At 42.2% G+C, this 17555-nt stretch overlaps 1 protein-coding gene across 2 annotated transcripts in view; it reads left to right on the forward strand.

Annotated features, from left to right (window-relative positions):
* The window catches only part of Fam184b (family with sequence similarity 184 member B), a 163052-nt gene that overhangs the window by 91128 nt on the left and 54369 nt on the right, over nucleotides 1–17555 (forward strand). Inside the window, exon 7 of one of the 2 annotated variants that reach the window (XM_045161804.1) lies at nucleotides 2481–2588. The exons of the other annotated variant lie outside the window; for it this stretch is intronic. Within the exon in view, the coding sequence (XP_045017739.1) occupies nucleotides 2481–2588 (108 nt within the window). The remainder of the gene's footprint in view (nucleotides 1–2480; nucleotides 2589–17555) is intronic. 2 annotated transcript variants of the gene reach the window in all.

Below are 17555 nucleotides of genomic sequence, written 5' to 3' on the forward strand. Positions count from 1 at the left end.
AGTTATACAAATGTTTTTGAATATTTCATAAACCTAAAAAGATTTACTCTGAAGAAAGTCTCACATGATCTTGAAATATTTTCCTAATACTTATGGAAAGCAAGAGGATGTCCTGATGACCTTGCAGGTTCCCTATAATGTTACCTAGATTCATCCAAGAGCATTGTTATGAATCTACCTGTCTCTCCACTTTCCCTGGATGGGCTATTTCTATTGCAGGAGAGAGAGTTGGGTGGGCTTAGACCTCCCTAAGCCAGTGGCTGCTGTGCACTCCAACATGCCAGTGGCTTTCAAGTTCTTGTCTACTGTTTACAAAGAACTGAAAAATGCAGACATGGAGAAGTATAAATAATGAAAGATTTTCTTTAACAGAGAGTAAAAATAGAAGAGAAGAAAAGCCACCAAGCCAAGAGAAGTTCCCCTCCAGGCTGGTGGGAAAGAATGGAAATCCACATGGAGGCCTAGCTCGGGTCCTTTTAAAATTATGCATCCAATTAAAATGAGCCTCATTATCAAGTTCACATATACATGATGGACATTGATTGGTTTGTGAGCCTAGGAGGAAGGCACCCTCAGAAGGGGCCAACCCACTGGGAGTGCAAGCCCATGAAAACCTGAGATAGAACCAGGAAGCTGTTCTTGATCACCATATTGTGTCAGACTGAAAGACAGGTTCAAGTTTCTCCAGAGCAGGGTATCATCTTCTTTCTTTTGGGCCCGTGTTCCTAGCTGACTGTCTGCAAATGAAAGTTACCTTACTCCTAATCTGTATCACTTCCAGGACTCATACTCATGTTCTTGTGCATGCATGCACACGTGTGTGTGTGTGTGTGTGTGTGTGTGTGTGTGTGTTATGTGCATCCACATATGGAGGCCAGAGGAGGATGTCACATGCCCTCTATCACTGTTACATTTTTAAATTTTATTTTTATTTTATTTATTTGAGAGAGAGAGGGGCAGATAGAGAGAGGGAGAGAGAGAGGAGAGAGAGAATGGGCACACTAGGGCATTCAGCCACTTCATCCAGAAGCATGTGCCAGCTTATGCACCTGGCTTACGTGGGTCCTAGGGAATTGAATTTAGGTCCTTTGGCTTTGCAGGCAAGCACATTATCTGCTAAGCCATCCCTCCAGCCCTCAGTATTACATTTTATTTCTCTGAAACAGAGTCTTTCACTGAACCTGAAGCTGTTCATTTTTCACTTGGACTGGTTAACCAGAGAGCCCAGTGATCCTCCTGTCTCTGCCCTCCTTAGTGCTGGGGTTACAGGTGTACATAGCCATGCCTAGCTTTTTATGTGATTGCTAAGGATTAAGCTGAGATCCTCATGTTTGCACAGCAAGTACTCTTATCCACGAAGCCATCACCCTGGCTCCCAGGACTCATGGTCTAAAGGCAGAACTTATATAACACAAGGACCACCCTTCTCCCAAACCTGTCATCTCGATTTTTTTTTTTTCCTGTCTTGGGTTCAGTCTAACTCATCCATTACTATTTCCCAACACGCTACCTCCTCCATCTGCCATTCCTTCATGTTAATTCCTGCCACATGAAACTTTACTTCAGTCTTCACACCTACCCTCTCCCATTGTACTTGTCATTCTTGGTGCCCTTGCCCATCTTTGCCCCTGGAAGATTCCTACTCATTTTTCAGTACCCTTGAAGCTGCCTCAAATACTGGCCAATCAGGTCTGTCTCATAGTGGCTGTTGTGAGGGTTGAAAGGCAGCATGGTAAAAGTGCTTGCACACTTTGAATGGCACAAATACCTCACTGATGGTGCTATGTTATTTGTACTTACATCTTAGTGTTGCTATGGTAATAAACCCTTCACAAAAAGGCAGCTACCATTTTCTACTCTCCTGCTCTTTCTGTCCCTGTCCTTCTTGTGCTCACTGTGACGCCTGATGAGAATCAGAGCCTCTGTGCAGATTTACTGCCAGGGTCTGCATTTTTGTTGCGGTTATTGTCTTCATACTCCCCAGTGTCTGGAGGGGAGACAGTCTGCCTAATTGGTAAGTTACAATTAGTTGGCTAGTGATTACCATTGTAATTATAGCTTTATAATTTAATAGCACCTTCCAGCCACTCTTGATTTATCTGAGAAATTCATCAATGCTGTTTATTTTCTTTACCAATCAACTTTTTCTTTCAAAAGAAATTAAGGCGTCTAATACTTCTTCAGGCCTCAGGGGTGTAATAATTTTTTGTCTATTATGTGTTACAAAAGAAAGCAAACTGAAATTAAGCAGCCTTCCAAGACTGACATTAAAGCCAAAGAAAGTCTTCCTACAAGTCAAGGGTAGATATGTGAGTAAATAATTCTGAAACAAAGTATAGAATACTGTGACCTTGTTAGGCTCATCTTTTTCTTGAGCACGTAAGCAAGCAGCTCATTAGTGATGGAGTCCCAGATTAACAACCATATCATGAAGGTGGGATTTTGTTTCATTGCTTAGTGGTTTTGGTCTTTTGTTTTAGGTTTTAAAGTTGGAGGAGTTTATCCAACAACATAAGGCAGCTCCACTTGGAGCCAAGGAAGGGTCCCAGGAATTAGACTGCCAGCCCGGCACCACTGTGGAGAGCCAGGTAACGGGTAGCTTTGTGTACTTTAATTAGGCATATTCCTCCTCTCTGTTGCTGGTCTTCCCTTCTGCATCCCCAGTGACACTTGCTCCTTTGTGTTCCCACCCCAGCCCTGCCAAATGCCTGGGGAACAAAATCAGTACAAGATCCATTTGTAAAAACCATGAAGGAATTATCCTTGTGGTTTGAAAAGAAAAGGCTTGTCAGATTAATCTCTCCTCATCTGAGAGCATGCTGCCTAGGAAAATAAAAAGGGCCTGATTCTGTCCAGTATTAACCACAATAACAACAATATCCCCTGCCCATCCCCCTTCACATTCTCCCTCCCATTTCCTGCCTCAACAGGGATAGGCCTGTGATGCTGCCCCTGCAGGGATACCTCAGGGTGAAAACTGGGCCATGTGTATTGCATTCTCAGTAAGCTGGTTATTTTCTTAGGATGTTAGTGATGAATTTCCACTGCCTCATGGACTAAACAATAGGTTTTTTCATGCTCTCATAGCTCTCTAGACCTGAAGTCAGGACACTGACAGGGCTGGTTCCCTATGGAGGTTCTGAGGGAAAACCTTCCCCAAGCCTATTCACTGGCTTCTGGTAGCTGCTGGAAACCCTTATGCTCCTTGGCTTTTAGACGTGTCACTCCAGTCTCTCCCAGTCATCACATAGCCTTTTGACATGTCACCATTTTCACACAGTTTCATTCTAAGAATAGCATAGTAGTCCAGAATGATCCAAATGTATTACATCTACACAGACCCTATTTCCAAACAAGAACAAATTCCTGGGTACTGGAGCTTAGGACTCCAACATACTTTCCTGGAGCACAACTTTACCCACAGCACAGGTTAACATGAACACTCATTTAACATTCCTCACATGATGTCAAAAACAGTCATGATTCCTGTGAATGAGTAGCTGGGCCTCAATAACTCTTGATTACTATTTGTGACAGCAAGAACCACCAAATAACCCTTAAATTTTATTTGTTTTATTGCTGTCCAAGTTTCCATTCTACCTCAGCCTCCAGGATAACACTACACAACTGAATCTGAGCCATCACCTATCTGTCTCACTAGTCTCCATATCCTGCAGTTTCTCTCCCAGTCCTCCAGGGCCCAGGCATTGGTCCTGACAACATCCCTCCTGGGAGGGTGCATTGGATGACCCCCAACTTAAGTGAAAGTAGGTTGGAACTATTTCCACCTTTGACTTAATTGCAGTTTTATAACAAACCATCTCACAGAGGAGAATACTGGAGAGACTTGTGAGGCAATTTCCCATGCCACGAGCATGTAAGCAGCTGAGCCAGGAGGGAGCCATGGACCCAGATAAGTCCCCATCATCTCCCATTGTTACTGGGTGTGTGTTGGGAGTTCAGGAACATCTTTGAACTCCAAACCCTGAGTTCATGTTTGTATTTAAGCAAATATTAATCAAACCCAACTGAGAAGGATAATTGTTAAATTATTCTATTTATTTAGGGAACTATAAAACCAAGGGAAGGAAAATGGATACACTCATGTGGTCTAAGAGCCCATGTAGTGGGCCTGAAAGAAATGTGAAAAGAGACTTAGAGAGAAAAGAAAAGAAAGTTTGGAGAGCTCCTGCCAGGAAAGGGGTCAAGGATGTCTTCTTTCATCTCCACCCAGCTGGGTCCAGATGAGGAGAGATGTACCACAACCTGGTCATCCCCACCAGCACCCTTCCTGAAGGTTCAGGAGTGATGAATGGACAACCAAGAGAGCCTTTGCCATAAGGATCTATTTATAACCTCATTGTGGTGAGCTATCCCTTCAGGCTCTGATGAGCCGAGAGACAGCTCATTGGTCTGGGCTAGGGGCTGCACTTAACCCACCACAATGTCAGGATCATATTTAAATTCTGGGAAAAGGTGACCTTCATCCCAGGAAGGAGCTCAGTTTATTATAGGGAACTCCTTTAGGCAAGTGATAAGGAAAAGCCAGATTCTTCTCTAGCAAAGTGGAGGCTGCAAGGATAGGACATTCCTGCTTTTTACTTTTAGAGACCCACTCTAACTGCCTCACAGTCGCTATTAGGATGAGCATACAGGATGCCTTTTAAACTGAGCAGGCCACAACACTTTGTCATGGTGTTAAGGAGAGTGGCCAGGACGTGCTCTGTTGCCTGACATCAGACTACAGGAGTAATCCTGAACAGTCCCACTACCCTGTGCAAGCCTAGACAAGAAGCATGAGGGAGCCTTCTTTCCCCAGGGCAGTCCTTCCTGATCGGAGACCATCTCCACCTTCGCCCTTCCTGAAGGTTTCTGCTTATAAAACATGCAGACATTCTCATTTTCCCTGTGTTTCTTAGGAGCAGAACTTGTGAACTAATAACATTCAAGAGAAATTTTTCTGGCTCCAGGGACAGCTGATCTTTTCACCAGCATCCTGTGGGATTGCCCAGAAACGTTGTTCCTCAAATATTCTAGGATTTCTCAGCTCCTTGTGGTGACTGATATAGGAGGAAATGGAGTTGGCTGGACTCCTCACTGATGAGATTGGGTTTAAAAAAAAAGTCAATGGGGGCCGGAGAGATGGCTTAGCGGTTAAGCACTTGCCTGTAAAGCCTAAGGACCCTGGTTCGAGGCTCAGTTCCCCAGGACCCATGTTAGCCAGATGCACAAGGGGGTACATACATCTGGAGTTTGTTTGCAGTGGCTGGAGGCCCTGGTGTGCCCCCCCCCGCCTCCTTCTGTCTGTCTGTCACTCTCAAATAAATAAATAAGAAAATAAAAAAAATTTAAATTCCTTTGTTTAAAAATAAATAAAGTCAGTGGGCTAGAAGGATGGCTTAGTGGTTAAGGCGCTTGCTTGCAAAGCCTAAGGACCTGAGCTCAATTCCCCAGTACCCACATCAGCTAGATGCACAAGGTGATACATGCGTCTGGAGTTTGTTTGCAGAGGCTGGAAGCCCTGGTACTCCCATTCTCTCTCGCTTTATCTACCTCTTTCCCTCTCTCTCCTTTCTCTCAAATAAATAAATAAAAATAAAAAATAAAATCATTAGGCTGGAAACCAAATACAAATGCAGCTTAGGAAGACTAGCAAGCTGTATTTTGGCACAAGTACATGAATACTCCAAGCATGTACCAGGACTGATGAACTGACAGTCATGGTCCCATGTTCATGAGCCAGTGATTGTCCCTGAAGTTCAGAGTGTCTCAACCACTGCTTGACCTTTTAGAGTAGATGATACTCTGATGGGGGCCTGATGGTGCATTGCAGGATGGTTAGGCTTCTACTCACCAAATACCAGTAGCCCTTCCTCTAGCAAAATGATGCAATCCAAAATGTTTCCAGATATTGCTAGATGTTTCCTAGGGGCAAGACTACTTCCAACTGAGAACCATTGCCACAGCTTTTACATCAATTCCAGAAAAAGTTCAAAATACAAGTACATATGAGGACCTATGGGCTGGTCCTCCATGAAATCCAGGCCTTATCTGACCCTCATTAATCTAGAACCTTGTCCTGAGCTAAGCTCAATTTCTGTAGAGATGTACATATCCCTCCTACACAGAACTGCAAGAGTAACCTCAACAAATGTCAGTTCTGTTTGATTCAATTTATTATGCAAGTTATTCATTCACATGCTGGCTTCTGAATGGAAACAAATAGCTTTAAAATGTTGTAACAGAATTGAGCATGCTAGGTTATGTTTTCTACCTGGCAACCATTATGTACTTTGCAGGTAATGTATATTCTTTCAAATTAATTATTCTTTTCTAATCAGGACCCGTGCACATATGGCACAGAATCCTAAAGGAATACACAGATATACAATGAAAAACACCCCTTGTCCCGGTGTTCTCCATCCCAGAAAAATGACCTTTTTTGTTTTATCTCATCCTATATAATCTTTCAGAGCTATAATGTACATATACAGTCATAATTATGGTTATATTTTTCTACAAACCCAGCATATTTTCATGAGCTTTTTAAACTTTTTTATAATTCAGAAATTATAACATCAGTGCACTTCCATATCAATTTCATTTTAAAGGAAAACAACGCACTTGTTACACAAACTTAGAGCCTGAGAGGGTTTGAGTCACTCTTGAGTTTGACTCTCTTTCACTCATGGAAACAGATGGACATGGTCGTGCATGCCAGTAAACCCAGCAGTGTGAGAGCAGAGACTTGAGAGTGACCGTGACTCGTTGGTCAGCCATTCTGGCCAAAAACAATAGCCTCAGGTTCAGTAAGAAACTTTGTCTCAAAGAAGCAAGCATTTGAGCAATAGAGGACACTCTACATTCTCTGGCTTCTCTACATGTGCATATGGGATGCATGCATTTGCACACACACATGCATACATCATACTATGCACAGCATACACACTACATTGTAGCCCTCCCCCACACACAAACACATAAATAAATAGAAAAGTTTAGATGCTAGGAGAGGGCTCAGTGGATGAAAGTACCTGAGCTTGGAACCACAATACCCATGTAAAGAGCCAAAAGCTGTAGCAGGCATTTGCATTCCCAGCCACACCAACAGACAAGGAGGGAAACAGACAGCAGAATCTGCTAGAAGCTTAGAGGCAGTTAATCTGGAAAAAAAAGCAGTTGTGAACAAGAGACCTGCTCAAGTATTTCAGTAAGTCAAGAGATAACAATAATAATGCCAACTAAAAGCAGCATTTTCCCCCACTCTCCAGACATGCAGAGAGGGTTGCCAGACCTGGGTGTGGCTCTATCTATACCAAAATTAGCCTGACTGAACTTTTTATTCTTGTTGCTCATGGCCAATCTCATGATTCTCTTAGAGACATAGTGCCACACATTAGTTTCCAGAAAGCCATTCCAGTCTTTGTAATTCTGAAGGAAACGTTTTGTCTAGAAGGCTCCTTTGCTGAACAAGGGCTGGATAAGGGTAGACATTTTCATAGAAGCCCAAGTCTGTACTCTCTTCAGAAGGAAAAGGAGAGCTGGTGTGATATTGCTGAAGTTACTCCATCCCCACAAATGTTTATGAGTGCTGTCACTAAGTGAGATCCCTAAAGGCTGTGGGAAAAGGGCAATGGACAGACATAGGCCCAAGAAGCATCCCTTGCTCAGTAGAAGCCCCAGGTGGCTTGCAAGATGTATGCATGAAGGATCATTGAATCCAAAGCAAACCAGTATCACTGAACCCTTTAACAACTGTGGTGTCTCAGGTGTCCCCAAACATTGTCTATCTGGGCTTAGTTGAGGTCTCAGACAACTTGGAACAAAGCAGGCTGCCTTTCACCCCTTGGAAAGATTCCTGGCACCTGGCTGAGATTCACTGAAGCCCTGGAAGATGGCATAGGGCAGGGGCAGCAGCTACCATCTTGGTGTTGGGAACAAGGTTCTACAATTCTATCCCATGCTTACTTTAGACATCAGAAAAGAATGAATATCTCCCTGAGATCAGTTTCCACATACCTCATAACAATAAACACAGACAAGTTTCTGACTGTGTGCCACAAACATGGTGTTCACAGTCCCCACAACAACCCTAGGAAGAATATGCTAATGTTATCTTCATCCCACATGTAGGAAAACTGAGGCCTGAAGAGGGCATCATGATGCTGTACTGTTTGTCATCAGTAAAATGGCAGCAATAATTTTTGCCCTCTATATCCCCGAGACTTGTGCTAATAAACAGCAGAAACCATATGATGCCACTTCTCAAAACCATTAAACATTCCACAAATGTAGACTTTCCAGTATCTATTACAGTGTCCTGCAATCATTTTAGCAAAAAATCCATTCCATTAAGTGTTCTATTTTAAGATGTATAAAGTGCTACCTTTGAAAGATTGTCAACTGAACTTGAAATGACTTTGAATACTCCCTTTCACATTTCCCGATAGTGGTTGGTTCCTGAAAGCAGAGATGATCCTGAAGAGGTTAAATGACTGAAAGATGAAGACCCTCTGTGAACACAGGTTTAAAGTAGCCAGCTTTAGGGCTAGAGATATGGCCTAGTAGTTAAAGCAGCTGCCTGTAAAGCCAAAGGACCCAGGTTTGATTCCCCAGGTCCCCTGTAAGCCAGAGGCACAAGGTGATGTGTCTGGAGTTCGTTTGCAGTGACTGGAGGCCCTGGTGCAGTCTCTCTTTCTCTCTCTTTCTCTCTCTCTCTTGTTCACTCACTCTCACTCTCAAATAAATGAATAATAAAATGTTTTTTTAAAAAAACAATAGCCAGCTTTGTTTAGAAGAAGCTGAGAAAAAGACTCTACAGGTCTGGTTTAGAGGAGAGGTGTAGCTATTCCATGAACACTATTTATACTCAGGCTATGAGAGCAGGAAAAGAGCACTTGGCTGACCCTGGAAAAAGGCCCAGTGGTGAAAATCAGGGGTGGATAACATATGATGCCTCAGATCCATTTGACAGTAGAAGCTCAAGGTCATTCCTTCCAGAGGGCTTGCTAAAAGCCCAAGTAGATAACAAGAACTAAGTGAGATTATACCAGTTAAAGTTCAGAGATGTGAACAATTAAAGCAGTATTATTAGGTTTCAAAGAGCTCATTCAGACAACTCTTTTTTATCGCTTACCATGGTAAAGTACTTCTGTGCAATATTCCAGTAGCAGTGTCACATCTTTTGGATAATGTGCTTTGTCCTAATACACCAGGTACACAAGGTGTATTAACCTATAACCTGGTGGCAGGTTAGGAGGATTTTTGCCATTTACATGGTCTTTGGAATTTTTCAAGCTATGTGTCTCTTCTCCCTGCTGGACTGTGAGTCTGTTGAAAGCAAGAACTAGGTCATATTAACTGCCACCCTCCCAGCACCTAACATCCCTGCATGTGTGATGTTTGACACCTCCTTTCATGTCAACTGGTACCTGACCTGACAGCTGAATGAATGAAACTGAGGGTGTCATTTTGAGTCCTGGTAATTAAAAAGTAAGATTAGGAACTCTTTCAGAAATGAACCTTTAGAGGATAAAGAGCTTGCTGTACAAGTATGAAAACCTGAGTTTAGATCCCAATGTCAAGGTAAAATGCCTGGAATCCCAGTGCTGGGGAGGTAGCGATAAGGGAATCCTGAGGGTAGAGTTCACTCATCTAGCTAAATCCTGGTTCACTGAGAGACCCTGTCACAAAACAAGGTATAGAGCAACTAAAGATGGCATCTAGCATTAACCTCTGTCCTCCACAAGCATCTACACATGAGGGAAGTCGCATACTGTTGCACTCAGGTTCGCATTGCTGGTAGAAATCACCCAATCAAGAGCAGATTGTGGGAAAAAAGAGGTTTATTTTGGCTTATAGGCTCAAGGGGGGAAGCTCCATAATGGCAGGGAAAACAATGACCTGAGCAGAGGGTGGACATCACTCCCTGGCCAACATAAGGTGGGCAATAGCAACAGGAGAGTGTGCCAAACACTGGTAAGGGGAGACTGGCTACAGCACTCATAAGCCTGCCCCCAACAACACACTGCCTCCAGGAGGCGTTAATTCCCCAATCTCCATCAGCTAGGAATCTAGCATTCAGAACACCTAAGTTTATGAGGGACACCTGAATCAAACCACCACATTCTACTCCTGGCCCCCATAAACTGATATTATCCATACATGTTGTAAAATACAATGCATTCAGTCCAATTTTAAAAGTCCCCACAGTTTTTATCAATCCCATTGAAGTTCAAACATCCCCATAGTCCAAGATTTTTTTAACTGAGACATAATACCAAAAAAAAAAAAAAAAAAAAACCCCAAACCCATAATGGCACAGAATAAACATTCACACTGCAAAAGATGGCATTGGGCATAGCAAAAAATCTTCAGTCAATAGGAGATTTAAAACAACCAGGGCAAACATCAAACTCTATAGCTTCAAGTCTACCAACTCTAGTCATGACAAATCTCCAAGTCCGATAATTCTAACCAGCAACAAGTCTCTATTCCAATTCCACCCTTCCAGCTAGGCTACTCACAGCTCTGGAAAACTTCATCGGGGCCGGCAGCTTTCCTTAGCAGCCATCTCATGGTCCTAGCATCTCCATTTGGTCTCCACTGCAATCCACAGTTCATCCTCATGGCACCATGGGGGTCTCCATGCAGACAACCAGTAAACCTGCTTCACACTACCCATGGCCATGTCCAAAACACAAGACCATGTTGCAAACTCAATGACCCTTTCTTTCCTGCATTTTTGTACTCCGTAATACCAGGTAGAGTGCAAATTTGTTAGTCCACAGGGAAAAAACAGACCTTGAAGAACAGGATGCTCCTTGAGCACCCAGACCCCTTCAAAAGATTCTACATTCTTTCTGTTGCCCCATTGCAGGTCAGCTGGCCCAGTCTCAATGGTTGTAATCTCAGATAATTGCAGATGAACGGGCAGCAGTTTAGTACCAAAGATTTCATTTTTTTCTGTGCCATATCCCTTTGGTCACACCAGTCCATTTCTACACAATGCAACCCTGCACAACTCAGGACATGAGCATAACAGCAAGCTTCCCACACAAACTGCTAGCCCAGTCCAGTCAAAGTTCTTTCTCACCCTCGTAAGTCAAACCCACAGTCCATAGTTCTTACTGGATTCAGGTCTTTCAACTATGACCAGAATAGTTTATCAAGCTGTACTTAAAGCACTGCAAGGCATCCCTTAGGCCAACATTTCAAATTCTTCCACATTCATCTTGAAAATTATCTCCAAAAGGCCAAAACCACACAATTAGGTGTCTTGCAGCAATCGCACTCCACAGTACCACTTTACTGTTGCACTCAGGTTCACATTGCTGGTAGAAATCACGCAATCAAAAGCAGCTTGTGGGAAAAAAGAGGTTGATTTTGGCTTACAGGCTCAAGGGGGAAGCTCCATGATGACAGGGAAAATTATGACATGAGCAGAGGGTGGACATCACCCCCTGGCCAACATAAGGTGGGCCATAGCAACAGGAGAGTGTGCCAAACACTGGCAAGGGGAAACTGGCTATAATGCTCATAAGCCCATCCTCAACAATACACTGCCTCCAGGAAGCATTAATTCCCAAATCTCCATCAGCTGGGAACCTAGGAATCAGCATTTAGAACACAAGTTTATGGGGGACATCTGAATCAAGCCACCACACATACATACAAACACATGCTACACACACGCACACGCACATGCACACACACACACACACACACACACACACACACACATTTACAAAAAGGCTTTGCTAGACAGTAATTGAGAAGAACACTGGGCCCTTTATAATTACTTGGTGCTGGAGTTGCTGGTGGAAATGGTCTGTTTTATTGAGAAAGAACTCTGTCTTGGTCTGTTTTGCATTATGTCAATGAAATGCCTGAGGCATCTTTATAATTTTATAAGAAGTTTCATCTAGTTCCAGTTTTGGAGACTGAAAGTCCAAACTGTGTAGCTCAACTCTGCTGAGGGACATGTGACAGGGCAGGAGTATGTGCAGGAGGAAAAATCACATTGGTAAACAGGAAGCCAGAGAGAAACTTAGAGCCTTTATCACAACTCATTATTTCCAGAATCCACTTCATAAGACAAGTATTCTGGTCTGAGGACAGTACCTCAGTGACCTAAGGACCTTCTGCTGCCATCTTCACCCCTCTTAAAGATCCCATCAGCTCCAGTGTTGCTTAATTAGAGCCAAACCTCCCAACACAAGGACTTTTGGGGGGTAACACAAGAAAACATAAACCATATCCAAACAACAGACACCCATCTTAGTGTCCTGGAGGCTTGAAATGAGTGAATAGAAACAGAACTTCTGAGTCCACAACCCTCTTCAGTGGGACAAACTCAAAGCCTCCATCTCTCAGGGTGATTTGTTTGTTACTGTAACAAGAACACTGACCACAGGATAAGTGTACAAGATGTTATGATTGACTATAGGTCCAGTGTTTATCAATCCAACACTGTTCAAACATCCTCAGAGTCCAAGGTCTTTTAACTGTGGGCCTGTAAAATCAAGATCACATAATGGCATAAACATTCACACTGCAAAAGATTCCACTGAACAAAACAAGAAAAGATTGGACCAATGGAAGATTTAAAACAAACAGGGCAAACATCAAATCCTAGAGTTCCAAGTCTGACATCTGTAACCAGTGACAAAGTCTCTGGAGTTCAAATTCCACTCCTCCAGTTAGGTGCTCACAACCTGGGGGAAATGCCATCCAAAGCCAGAAGCTCTTCTTGGTTGCTATTTCATATTCCTGCTATCACCAAATAATTCTAGAGTCTCCTTTACAACCCATAGTTCATCCCAAAGGCTCCATTAGACCTCCACACAGGGACTTCACCAACTCTGCCTCACATTGCCCAGTGACATTTCCAAAAAACAAACCATGTTGCAAATCTAAAGACACTATCTTTCCTTCATTTGTTATACTTCCATTGTACCAGGCAGGTTATAAAATTTGTTAATTCAGAGGAGAATAAAACCAACTTTGAAGAGCAGAACACTCCATCAGCATTCAGGCTCCCTATTTTCAGAAAAGTCAGTATTCTTTCTACTGTCCCAATGCAGAATAGCTGGCCTGTGGTAGTTTAAATGTGTGTCGCTCCAATAGATTCAGTTGTTTTATTAAATTTTGTAATTTGGATTTCCAGCCACATGTCTGGAAGAGATGTCACTGTGGGCAGATCCTGGGGCCCAGCCCTAAGGTGTGTTTGGGGGTGGATCTAATTTCCAGCCTAAAGATATGCAAAGAGGTCTGAGCTCTGCATGGGTTCCTTCTGCTGGCTGCTGGTTCCGTGCTGTTTTCTGTTCATGTGTGCTTGCTTATGGTGCTGGCTGGTGGTGTTTTCTCTCTGCTTGGATCTGTGAAAGGAGGCTAGCCTCTTCTCCCATTATGGAGCTTATGGATCTGTAAAGCTGAAATAAACCCTTTTTCCTATAAACTGCCTGGTTTGAATGTTCATCCCAGCGGCGGGGAGCTAACTACAACATGGCCCAATCTCAATGGTGTCAATCTCCCAAACATGTGCAGCTGAAGCAACTGTAGTTTCAACTCAAACTTCCGTTTCCTTCTGTGCCATCTCCATCTGCTCACACAATCCATTGCTATGCAATGCAACCCTGCACACATTCTCAGGACACAGTCAGGCAGAACACAACAAGCCTCTTATATAAACTTCCTCTAGCCCAGTCCAGACAAGGCCCTTTTTTCCCTCATAAACCAAATCTCACAATCCACAGATCTTTCTGCATTTAAGTTTTCAACTCTCACAAGAATCCAAGCTGCACTAATAGCACTGCAAGGAGTCTCTTAGACCAAGGTTTCAAGTCTTTCCATATTCCTCCCACAAATCAATTCCAAAAGGCCACACAGCCAAGCAGCAACATCCTTACTCACCTAGTATCAATTTTCTGTTGCAGTTACATTTTTGCTGTTGTCAAAAAGCATCTATTCATAAGCAGCATATGGGGAAGAAAAGATTTTTATTTTACCTTTCAGTCTCAAGGGGAAGTTTCATGATAAGGAAAAAGCATAGCATGAGCAGAAGCTGGACATCACTTCTGCCACAGAGTAGAAACAGTAGCAGGAAAGTGAACTGAGTTCTGGCAAGGTGGAGCTGGCTACAACACTTCTAAGCCCAACAACAACAACACACCTTCTCCAGCGAGGCTCCACCTCACAAATCACCATCGGTAGGGACCAAGCATTCAGAACACTTGAGCTTTGGGGGCCTCTGATTCAAACAACACAGCATGCCTTGCAGTGTTACAGTGCAGCCCACTTGGTGTGCCTCAGCTTCTCTAGTTCCTCCCAGCTGACATGATGAAGTGATGCCGGCTGTCTGCTCCTGACATACTTTCTCTGCCATGATAGAAACTTCCCCTAAAAAAATGTAAGCTGAGAGATCTACCATTAAGATGGTGGAATAGAAGTTATATGAAAGAAACCAGGGAGAAAGAAATGGCAGAGAAAATCCATGATACATCAATATAACAAGAAAAGATAGCTGGCTCCCAGCACAAGACATGCCACCTCTACCACATCTGCTGGGGCCCAGGAGAAATTGCAGAGGAAACAGCATCACTATCATTGTTCTCACTGCTAGCCTGAAAACCAGCTCCAGGGTGATAATGACAGATACTGTGGCCAATCAAAACCCATCAAAACAGATATCCAGAGGCTACAGAGAACTTAATACTACTTCAGACTGCTAACAGGCCTGCCATGGCCCAGGGAACAGTGCACAAGAAGGGGTGGAAAGGTTGTAAGAGCTACAAAATTGGTATAAGTACCCTGAGGCTCAGTCTCCCCACAGAGACTGAATAAGGACTTCATGACCCTACACTGAATACCATAACCCCACTAATGAAGGTCCCCAGAGAAATGGGAGTAGGGACGAGGGGACAAAAGAATATAGCTTCTTATAAAATTTAAATGTAAGATGAAATAAACCAGTTCTTCCATAATCTACTTATGGTTTGATATTCTGTTCCAGTAACAGGAAAGTAATGGCTATAATCTTAAAATCCTAATTTCAATTCTTTGGATAAATACTCTAAAACTGAGATCACTGAATCATATTGTATCTATCTTTTTGTATTGTATTCTATCTTTTTTTTTTTCAAGGTAGGCCTGGGCTGGCACGAAGTTCGCTATGTAGTCTCAGGATGGCCTTAAAACTCACAGCAATCCTCCTACCTCTCCTGCCCAAGTGCTGGGATTTAAGGTGTACACCACCACACCCAACCATTTTTAAAATTTTGAGGAGTCTATATTAGCTGTCTTACTTTGTATGCCTACAATGTACAAGTACTGATTGCCATGTGTTCACATTCTCACACATGCCATATGTAAAACAGCCATCTTGATATACATGAGGTGATACCACATGGTGGTTAACTTACATTTCCCTGATGATTAATGACGTTGGGTATCCTTCAATGTATCTACTGGCCATTGGTGTTTCATTTAAAATAATCCTTAGCCTCTGTGTGTGTGTGAGTGTGTGTGGGTGTGTGTGTATTGAGGGAGAATTTCACTATAGGGCTTCCTTAGTCTACTTTTAAAATTGAGAGGTTTATGTTGTTGTTATTACTGTTGATTTAAGGCTGTTTTTGAGTTTTTACTGTTGAATAGGAGTGCTTCACCTATTTGTGTATTAACCTCTTATTAGATACCTGATTTACAAACATTTTTCTCTCATTCTTTAGCTTGTCTCTTTGCTCTGTTGATTGTCACCTGTGCTATTAAGAAGCATTTGTGTGTGATATAACCCACATAATTATTATCATTTCCTGTGATTTTGGTATCATAGGTGAAATGTTTATGAAGATATATGTCCTGAAGCATTTCCTATATATATTCTTCTAAGTGTTTACAATTTAGGAACTTGCATTTAAATCTTTAATCTGATTCAAGTTGATTTTTATGTGTGTGCATGTTATCCATGTATGTGAGTACATATTAAAGTATGCATGCATGTGGATGCATGTGTATGTGGAAATAAGGGCAGAGTTTAATGTTGGATGTCTTCCTCTATCATTGTCCACCACATTTTGTTTATACAAGATCTCTATTGAACTCAGAGCTCACCAGTTTGGCTAAATTAGCTAGCTAGTAAGGATTCTGTCATCTCCATCTCCCCAGCACTGGGGTTACAGGTACATACCACCACACAAAGGTTTTTTTAAAAAACATGGGTGCTGGGGATCCAAATTCAGGTCCTCACACATGGCAAACACACTGAGACATATCCCCAGCCTCTGAATAGATATTTTATTTTTGAAGTAATTGTTTATTTGTAAGCAGAGAGAGAAAGAGAAAGAGAGATGGTAGAGAGAGTGAGAGTGGGCATGCCAGGCCCCCCTGACACTGCAAACAAATTCTCAGACACATGTACCACTTTGTACATCTGGCTTACATGGGCACTGGGAAATTGAACCATAGGACATCAGATTTTACAAGCAAACTCCTTTAACCAATGAGCCATCTCTCCAGCCAAGACTTTTTATTTGTATTTATAGTGTAAGATAAGGATAATTCTTTTGTGTGTTGGTCTCTAGTTTTCCAAATACCATGTAGGAAAGAGACTAACTTTTACCACATTGTTGAAAATTTATTGAGGATAATTGTGTGAATTTATTTTGAAGTTCTTAATTCTTTCTATTGGTCTATTATCTGTATTTGTGCTACTATCTTGCTTTAATCTTGATAGTTTTGTAGTATATTCTGAAATAAGGAAGTGTGATGCCCCAGTTTTGCTCTTCTTCAAGATTGATTTGCCCATTCATGACCTTTTGTGGAGATTATGACAAGACTTTTAGGATGATTTCTTTCTACTTTTGAAAAAGAGTTATTGGAATTTTGCTAGAAATTTTATAGAATCTGTAGATTTCTGAGTAGTATGAGCATATTAACAATGTTAAATTATTTACTAAATCATATAGATCTTTTTCCTTTGTTTTGCCCTCTTTAATTTCCTTCATCAGTGTTTATAGTTTTGAGAATTTTTTCACCTACCTAGCTTTATTTCTAGATATGTTATCCTTTTTGGTGTGACTGTAAATGTGTTTTCCAAATTCGCTTTTCAGATAATTCAGTTTTTAACATATGGAAATGTATATGATTGCCTTATTTCTTATTTTTAAAATATTTTTATTTATTGATTGATTCATTAGAGAGCAAGCTAAAATGGGAACTCCATGACCTCTAGCCATTGCAAACAAACTCCAGACACATGTACCACCTTGTGCATCTGCCTTATGTGGTGTCATGGATTGATTGAGGTGTCCCTTATGAACTTAGGCATTCTGCATGCTAGGTTCCCAGCTGATGGAGATTTGGAAATTAATGACTTTTGGAGGTAGTGTATTGTTGGAGGCAGGCTTATAGGTATTGTAGCCAGTGTCCCTTGTGAGTGTTTGACACACTATCTTGTTGCTATTGTCCACCTTATGTTGGACAGGTGGTGATGTCCACCCTCTGCTCATTCCATCATTTTCCCCAGCCATCATGGAGCTTCCCCTTGAGTCTGTAAG

This window comes from Jaculus jaculus, chromosome 11 (genome assembly GCF_020740685.1).
Source record: "Jaculus jaculus isolate mJacJac1 chromosome 11, mJacJac1.mat.Y.cur, whole genome shotgun sequence".
In the NCBI taxonomy this organism is placed as follows: domain Eukaryota; kingdom Metazoa; phylum Chordata; class Mammalia; order Rodentia; family Dipodidae; genus Jaculus; species Jaculus jaculus.